Raw genomic sequence first — 9,435 nt, forward strand, 5'->3', positions numbered from 1 at the left:
CAATTCAATGATTATATTGTTACTAATATCCAGGTAATAATTAAAGCATTAATGGAGAAGATTTAGCAATAAAGGACAGCAATTAAGGGAGCAATAATGAGCATTAAACCGGGCAATTAAGGCGGAATATTCAACATTAAGTACGGGATTATGCAGCCGTTCAACATGACTATATAAGAAGCACTTAGAGATCATTTGCAAGACACAACACAATACTCTAGCAATACTGCCATACAATATTCAAGCTATATTATAGTCATATGTGCAAAATACTCAATATTATAGTGAAATCCTCTCCTGGCTTGGTGCCCGTGGTTTTTTCCCATTTAAGGGTTTCCACGTACAAATTCCTTGTCTCATCATTGTTTATTTACCTTACTTTACTTTTCTAGTTTCGTACCCTGCCCTACATACTCACGGATAAGTTTGAGCTAGTTAACCCTGCCTAGATCTACCCTGATCTGATTTCGCCTTGCGCAAAATCCATACAAAATAATTGGCGCCCACCGTGGGGCATCTAGCTCTTTAAAATCTTTTTCCCTTATCTCACAAAAATGCAAATAACTAAAAATGGCCCAGCCTACCATTGAAGAACAATTGAATGCAGTACTTCAACAAATAGCTGAGTTGGAAAGCTTGAAAGACAAGGTAGCCCAAACTGAAGAGAATCTGAGTCAGCTCTGAAACAAAAATTTGAAAAAACTCGAGGAGCAGGCTCTAGATTCCAGCCAGGAACACCATTTGCATCAATTATCAAAAACATTGATTTTTCCAGCTATGGGAGTCCAAGTGGCTCTAAGTTTATCAATGTTGATGGCGATGGTGAGCCAAATAATAACAATGAAAAACCTGATGAATCTGCAGCAGCCATTATGATAGCAGTAGTCCAGGAAATCAAGAAGCTAAACGAAAAATTCAAAAAAAATACTTGGAGTTCTGCGGTTTGGAGGAAGTCGCACGATAGCTATCGATTCGCCTTTTATAGACGAAATAGCAAAAGTGGATCTGCCTAAAAAGTTTGTGATTCCGTCTATGAAGATTTATGATGGGACCACGGACCCACAGAATCATGTAGCTCTCTATAAACAGAAAATATTAGCTGCATCTATCCCCAATGAGTTCAGGCAAGTCTGCATGTGTAAGGGATTTGGAACAACCCTGACCGGACTTGCTCTACAATGGTACATCAACCTGCCAACTGGGAGCATCCATTCTTTTGCCAACCTGATCAACAACTTCAACCAGCAGTTTTCAAGCAGCAAGGAGTTGGAGAAGCGGTCCAGTGATTTTTACAGGATTACACAGAAGCCAGAGGAGACTCTCAGGGTATTCCTCGCCAGGTTCAACAAGGAGAAAGTATCTATTCCCAGGTGTGACATTGGAACAGGAGTGGAGGCATTCAGGCAGGGGTTACTACCTCACAGTGACCTATACAATGAACTCACTAAGTATCCCTGCCATACCTTCGAAGATGTTCAGGCTAAGACCCTTGCATATATCAGGCTGGAAGAAGATAAAAGCTACAAAGTCGGATCATCCAGTGGACCAAAGGACTATGAAAAGAGCAATAGGAAGAGCAACAAAGGAAACAATTACAGACCTACTCCATATTCCAGGCCAGACCATTCAGAAGTCAACCTGGCACATGAGTATCAAGGTAAGGCTAAAGTTTTCCCGCCTATTTCTGAACATAACTTCAGTGTTGATATTGCAGGATTGATCCAAAGGCTTGACAACATGGGATCAGTAGTCAGATGGCCTAGGAAGGTGGAAAATCCCAACCCTAGGAGAGACAACTCCAAGTGGTGCGAATTCCACATGGACATTGGACATACAACGGACGATTGCTTCACCCTGAGAAAAGAAGTGGCCTACTTGTTGAAATCCGGATATCTAAAGGACCTGACCAGGACGAAAGGCAGAAATGCAGACCAGAGCAAAGAGAACTAGGAGCATAAACAGGACCGCAACCTTCCTCCATCACCCCCAATCTATGAATTAAAATTCATATCTCACGGTGGATCGAAATTTGTGGCTTTGACGATTCAAAGTGACAAAAAAGATAGCCAAGACGCCAAGGACTACATCACCTTGCAAACCGGATCATGTCCCGACAATCACTTTCAGTGATTATGACATGGTAGGGATTCTTGATGTTCATCATGATGGCATGGTAATTTCTATGCAGATTGGAATCGCTACAGTAAGGAGGATCCTAGTAGATGGAGGCAGCTCGGTGAACCTGATCATGCTTGATGTACTAAAAGCCATGAATATTGGTGAATATCAAATCACCAAGAAATCCAGCATTTTGGTAGGGTTCAGTGGAGAAACAAAAAGCACATTAGGAGAAATTCATCTTCCAACTTATGTCGAAGGAATCTCATCCTATGAGAAATTTGGAGTCCTGGATTGCTTGTCGTCCTACAATGCAATCTTGGGCAGGCCCTGGATCGATAATGTTAAAGCCGTACCATCAACCTACCATCAATGTATCAAGGTACCAGGGATTGGGGCATAGCCATAATCAAAGGAGAACACAAGACAGCCCAAGAATGCTATATCTGGCGGCCCCGAAGCCTTCAAGGCGGGTAAGTCTCTTGCATAGCAATTACCGTACCGTCGGGAGCACTTATGTGGCACCATCTAGGATGGAACAGATCGGGTAATCCTAGACCCGAGTACCCGACACGGGTATGTTCTAGTAGGGTCTCGACGCCCCTGCATCGTGTCAGGCCGTAATCGGTAAAATTCCTTAAGAATAAATCATCTTGGTTTGCTTGGTCTCATTTTGATATGACTGGAATTAGTGCTAATATAATTACACATAAACTTAACATTGATCAATCTTTTAAGCCTGTGCAACAGAAAAGACGAAAATTTGCACCTGAAAGAAATGCAATAATCAACGAGGAAGTGGAAAAACTTCTGGATATGGGAATGATCAGGGAATTAATGTACCATGAATGGTTAGCTAACGTGGTTGTGGTGCAGAAAAAGAATGGTAAATGGAGAGTTTATGTAGATTACACTGACCTGAATAAAGCTTGCCCTAAGGATCTGTTTCCCCTGCCACATATTGATGCCATAGTAGATGCCACAGCAGGGCATGAGATGCTAACATTCATGGATGCCTCCAGTGGATTCAATCAAATAAAAATGCACCCTGCTGACCAGGAGAGTACTGCATTTAGGCATATACTATTACACAACCATGCCTTTCGGCCTGAAGAATGCAGGGGCAACGTACCAGCGCCTGGTCAACATGATGTTCAAGGATCAAATAGGTGATATCCTGGAAGTATATATAAACGACATGGTAGTAAAATCTAAAAATGCTGAAGATCATGTGAAGCATTTGGAAATAGCATTCCAAATATTGGAAAAATACAACATGAAACTCAACCCTGCAAAGTGCCACTTCGGAGTCTCTGCAGGTAAGTTCCTTGGTTACATGGTGACAAAAATAGGCATAGAGGCCAGTCCAGAACACATAAAAGCTATCCTGGAATTTCAGTCACCTAAGTCTGTCAAGAATATTCAGAAATTGACAGACCGGGTAGCTGCCTTGAACCGGTTCATATCAAGATCCTCTGAAAGGTGTAAATTTTTTTACAACCTGCTCAGAAAAAATAAACATTTCCATTGGATGGATGAGCATGAAGAAGCCTTTCAAGACTTAAAATCATACATATGATCTCCACCTTTACTGGCTAAACCAGAGAAAGGAGAACCCCTGTCAGTATACCTATCTGTCACTGACACAGCAGTAAGTGCAGTCCTGGTAAAGGAACAAGAAGGCTAGCAACATCCTGTCTATTATGTAAGTAAAAGCCTGCTAGATGCTGAAATGAGGTATGGATTACTTGAAAAATATGTTTTAGCTTTAATTATGTCATGTGCTAAATTGCGTCCTTATTTTGAGTGTCACACCATCATAGTCAGGACCAACTCACCCATAAAATCTGTCATACGCAAGCCTGAATTGTCAGGTAGGATGGCCAAGTGGTCAGTTCAGCTCAGTATATATGATATTACCTTTGAACCCAGGACAGCGATTACATCACAGACCTTAGCGGATTTTGTGGCTGATTTCAGCCCTAACCTAGAACCTGACCTGAAAAAAGAAGTTAACCAATTAGAAAATAAAACCTCAGACCAAGAATGGACTTTGTTCATAGATGGGGCATCCAATGCCAGAGGGACAGGGTTAGGGTTAGTACTAAAATCACCACCAGGAGACATGATAGCTCAGGCCGTAAGCTGTGAGTTCAAAGCTACCAATAATGAAGCGAGAATATGAAGCCCGATAGCAGCCCTAAAGGTATGTCTAGGCATCGGCGTTCAGAACTTAAAGGTAAAAACAGAGTCACTTTTAATTGCTAATCAAATAAAGGGAATTTACACGACAAAGAATGCAAAAATGATTTCATATTTAGAGTATGCAAAAACCCTTACCGCTAAATTTGCTTTATTTGACATAGATCAAATACCAAGAGACCGAATACCAGGTGATGCTTTAGCCAGCCTAGGTTCAAATTTTACCCCTGCAGTTTTCGACAAAATACCAATTGTTCATTTATTAGAGTCAACTATCAGTAAAACTGAACAAGTCAACCCTGTCAATCAAGATAATAATTCTTGGACCAAACCTTATTATGATTGGTTCCTCCAAGGAATATTACCTCAGGGAAGGCTTGAAGCAAGGGATTTTAAAATCAGAGCTTCAACCTATTCTATTATCAATAACAGTTTATTTAAGAGATCGCAGGCTGGACCATATTTGAGATGCTTAGAGCCTGATGAAGCTAAACAAGTACTCCAAGAAATACACGATGGACATTATGGCAACCATAAAGGAGGAAAGAGCCTGGCAAGTAAAATACTCAGGACAGGCTATTACTGGCCTATATTGAGGGCTAACTTCTTGGAATACTGTTCAAAATGTTAAGCCTACCAAATCCATGCACCAATAATACATCAGCCGTCTGAACTTCTTCACTCAATTTCTGCACCCTGGCCATTTATGAAATGGGGCATGGATATTGTAGGGAAACTGCCCGTAGCTCCAAGACAGAAAGTATTCATGTTGGCTATGAGTCTAGAGATGGCAACGGATCCTGGACCCTATCCAGATCCGCGGATCCTGACCCTGATGGATAGGAACATGGATCCTAATTTTTCGGACCCCGTAGATATGGGTTGGATATGGATCCACTTATTTGAAAATGGATCTGGATATGGATCTGGAAAATTTGGATCCGCCGGATATGGGTCGGATATGGATCCAATGTTGGTGTGGCGGATATGGATCTGGATCCTATCGGACCCTACCCAGATCCGGTCCATTGTCATCCCTACTAACACTACACAAACATAGTACACAAGTTGTAAGTTAGAGATGGCAACGGATCCTGGACCCTATCCAGATCCGCGGATCCGGACCCTGATAGGTAGGATATGGATCCTAATTTTTCGGACCCCGTAGATATGGTTGGATATGGATCCACTTATTTGAAAATGGATCTGGATATGGATCTGGATCTGGAAAATTTGGATCCGCCGGATATGGGTCGGATATGGATCCACTTTGCTAATTGGTCAGGCCTCCATGCTAATACTGAAAAGACTGATATTTACTTTGGAGGACTGCATCCTACTATAAAAGCTCAAATTTTGAATGTGATTGGGTTTTCTGAGGGAACTTTCCCCTTTAGGTATCTGGGGTTACTTTTAAATTCTACTAGGAATACAATTGACAAGTATTTTGTTCTGATTAGTAAGATTCAGGTTTCTACTCAGCATTGGACTACAAAATTTCTCTCTTATGCTGGTAAAATTCAATTGCTGAACTCTGTCATTTTTTGTCTAGAAAATTTTTGGTGTGCTAGTGGATTGTTACCCAAGAGTGTTCTGAAATTGATAAACAAGATGTGCAAGGATTTCTTTTGAGGAATAGAAGGAACCAGTAGAAAGTTGGTCATGAAGAGCTGGTCTAGCATTTGTTCTCCTAGAGAAGAAGGAGGGTTTGGTGTCAAAAAACTCTTGTCGTGGAATAAAGCATTGCTCACAAAATGGCTATGGATGCTTGATAAATCACCTACTGGTATTTGGGGTAAATGGCGTGCAACTTATCACTTTCCTCATTGTTCAATCTGAGAAGTAACAAGCAAAGGGCACTTTTCTGAGAGCTTTCGAAGTATTATTTCAGTTAAATGTGATCTTCAGAACTCGTCTATTAATGGTAAGGAGCTAGTTGCTAGCTAGGCACATGGTGAGAGGTTCAGTGTCCAAGATGCATATAACTGGTTCAGGACTAAATTTTCTGTCCTGGTAAGTGTCAAAGCTTTGAACTCTAAAGCTATGGTGCCAAAGCACGGTATCATTGCTACCTTGGCTATTCAAAAGAAGTTGGCCACTGTTGACTCTCTCCAACATCGTGGTCTGATTATTGTTAATCGATGCATTCTCTGCAAATCTGCATCTGAAACGCATTCCCACTTATTTTTCAAATGTTCCTACTCTCAGAAAATTTGGGAAAGGCTACTGTGTTGGCTAAAAATTACAGGTAGGAGTGCTAGCTGCATGCCTGGTTTGTCAGCTGCATTACAAGTGTCGTCTATTTCATATGGGAAGAGAGGAACGGAAGACTATTCAGGGAAACTTATAAATCTGATGCTCATCTTCTCCGCAACATAAAAGTCTTCATTAGTGCTTATATGCTTCGTAAAGCCTTTTCTTGTACTAATATTAGAATACTCAGTAGCTTGAATGGTCTTTAGCCTTTTTGTCAAAAAGGCTCTAGAGGATATTTCTTTTGTTTGAAATGTATCCTTTTTCCAATTTGCCCCTTGTGGATGAATAAAAAGGATTATACCTTATGTTTTGTCATTCTCCTCGTATTTTTTGAACTTTTTTTAAATTATATCCTTAGGATTTAAGTGTGTAGTATTGCTTAATTAACAAACTAAATATCTACCGTATATTTTCGTTTTCAAAATCTATCATTGTGGGATAATTTGTCTCCCAAGCAGTAAGCTCTCCTCTTCTTCAATCTTCAATTTTTAATTTACTTGCTTATTTAACGGACTAATATTTTTAATTTAATTGATTATTTCACGGACTAAAATATCTACCGTATATTTTTTTTAGATAGATGATGGATTGATGGTTGGACACAGAAATTAAATAAGAATTGTGATATTGGGTAGTTTTTAGGAATTAGTAAATTGAAGAATATTGCTCAAATTCTTGTATGGAGTTTTGATACGCATTAATATAGGTGTTATATTTCATTTCCTTGAATTTTCTCTTCCAAATATATTTAGTAACTGTATTTTAGGAAACAAAATTATTTTTCAGGTGAACAATATAATATTTTAGGGTAATGTAATAAGTAAGGAAATAACAAAGTGTTCTTAAACATGAGCGGGAAAATTTGTAATAGAGAGTTGCCATGTGTACGGGTGGTTTTTCTATTATAATTGTATAAATAGATAGATGATCATACCACTGATGTAAATCTCGCTTGTAAGTAATGTAAAGAGTCTCTTCTTGTGGCGCCACAAACTACGAAGAATCGATTAGAAAGTCTATCTTCATTGTGATTGCCCATGGTCCAAATAAGCATATCCAAAATTGTTCACAAAAATAAGTCGATTAAAATAGTTTGATAAGAGCAATTAAACTAAACAATAAAATTGGTGATAAAAGATAATTATAATTCAAAACTATTTTGAGAGATTAGAAAACATTCAATGAGTAGATTATACAACCTGTTGTATGTAGTTGTATGATGTAGAATCCTTTGTGTACTAAAGTTTTGAGTTTTGTTTAAAAGAATTTGAGCTATGCCATAAAGTTTTTGAACTCACACACTTAAACATAAAAAAATAAACTCTTACAAAACTCAGAAAAATTACACATAAGCTCAGATTAATGTAAAAGGTTGTACAATGCTTATTTTTTTTTTTATTTTTTTTGTTGGGAAAGTGTAAGTATATTATATCAACAAAATATACATCATCCGAGTTCAGTACAAAGGACGTATAACAACCATGACCAAAACTACATCAAGACTGGGATAAATAAATCAATGTAAATTCCTAATCCATGTTTCATGAGAGGTAGTGATAGCTGAAGAATTCCTTGCCCAAAACCTGGATAAAATCCCTTGAATAGCCTGAGGGACAATCACCCTGGGATGAGTCACCTGCTGCATAAGTCTAGCTTTGTTACGTACTTGCCATATCAAGTAAGTTAAATAAACATGGCAAGCACATATGATTCTTCTTCTGAGTATGCTTCTCCTTCTCCCTCTGCTATTCCATTGCATAATGTCATTGGGATTAAAATCCACCTGAAGCTTTGCCTGCAGTAAAGAGACACATCTGCTGCTAAAAGAACACCTAAAAAACAAGTGGTTATGGTTTTCAGTCGCATTGTGACAAAGATAGCAGGTCATATCAGGGTCTCCACCCATACGAGCTAGTCTATCCCTAGTAAGCAATCTACCAAGCTTTACTGCCCAGAAAATGAAAGAGGTCCTAGGCACATTCATAGAATTCCAACAGATCTTCCACCTACGAGGTAGACTCTGTCTCCACCAGTTATAGCCTGCCTTGATAGTGTAATCATCAGAAGAGCCCAACCACAGATCAGAGGTGTAAGCAGTCCTCACCTTAGCCATGATATGAGCAATTTTTTTCCAAGACCAACTGCAATCTTGTGGAGGAGAGTAGTTGGTCCAGTGAGACCCCTTCAAGTAGACATGATTAATCCATCTCACCCACAAGTGATCTTTCTTAGAAGCAACCCACCAAACATATTTCCCAAGCATAGCAGTGTTCCAAATTTTGGCATTTTTAAGGCCTAAGCCCCCCTCTTCTTTGGGTGTACAGCATTGATCCCAATTGACAGCAGGAGCATGCATATAAGAGTTTGTACCCCCTCAAAGATAGTTCCTGCAGATACTATCTATTCTATTCATGATGCAATTGGGAATAAGGAAAATGGAGGCCCAGTAAGAGTGCAAAGTATGAAGAACGGAGGTGACTAAGGTAAGTCTACCAGCATAGAAGAGATGCTTAGCCCCCCAAGCCCTAATTCTTACAGTAATCCTATCAATCAATTTCCTTCCCTCATTCTTAGTTAGTTTCTTAGAGGAAATAGGGATGCCTAAGTACTTGAAGGGAAGAGATCCTTCCTTAAACCCAGAAATTTGTAAAATATCAGTCTTTACCTGAAGACTGACCCCATTAAAATAAATTTCAATCTTTTCTTTATCAAAACACAAGCCAGATGCTGCTGAGAAAGTAGAAAAGGCTCTACGTATCCACATAATAGAAACATCATTGCCTTTACAGAAGAGGAGCAAATCGCCAGCAAAAAGCAAGTGATTTAATTTCAAATGAGCACACATGGGATGGAATCTGA

The 9,435-nt window shown here is 39.4% G+C and overlaps 1 protein-coding gene across 1 annotated transcript; it reads right to left on the reverse strand.

Annotated features, from left to right (window-relative positions):
* Positions 1–8,092: 8,092 nt before the first annotated feature.
* On the reverse strand, positions 8,093–8,932 carry LOC141655304 (uncharacterized). The gene has a single exon (XM_074462390.1). The coding sequence runs from the start codon at positions 8,930–8,932 to the stop codon at positions 8,093–8,095; it is 840 nt and encodes a 279-aa protein (XP_074318491.1).
* Positions 8,933–9,435: the final 503 nt, after the last annotated feature.

The sequence above is a fragment of the Silene latifolia genome, chromosome 5, assembly GCF_048544455.1.
Source record: "Silene latifolia isolate original U9 population chromosome 5, ASM4854445v1, whole genome shotgun sequence".
Taxonomy (NCBI): Eukaryota; Viridiplantae; Streptophyta; class Magnoliopsida; order Caryophyllales; family Caryophyllaceae; genus Silene; species Silene latifolia.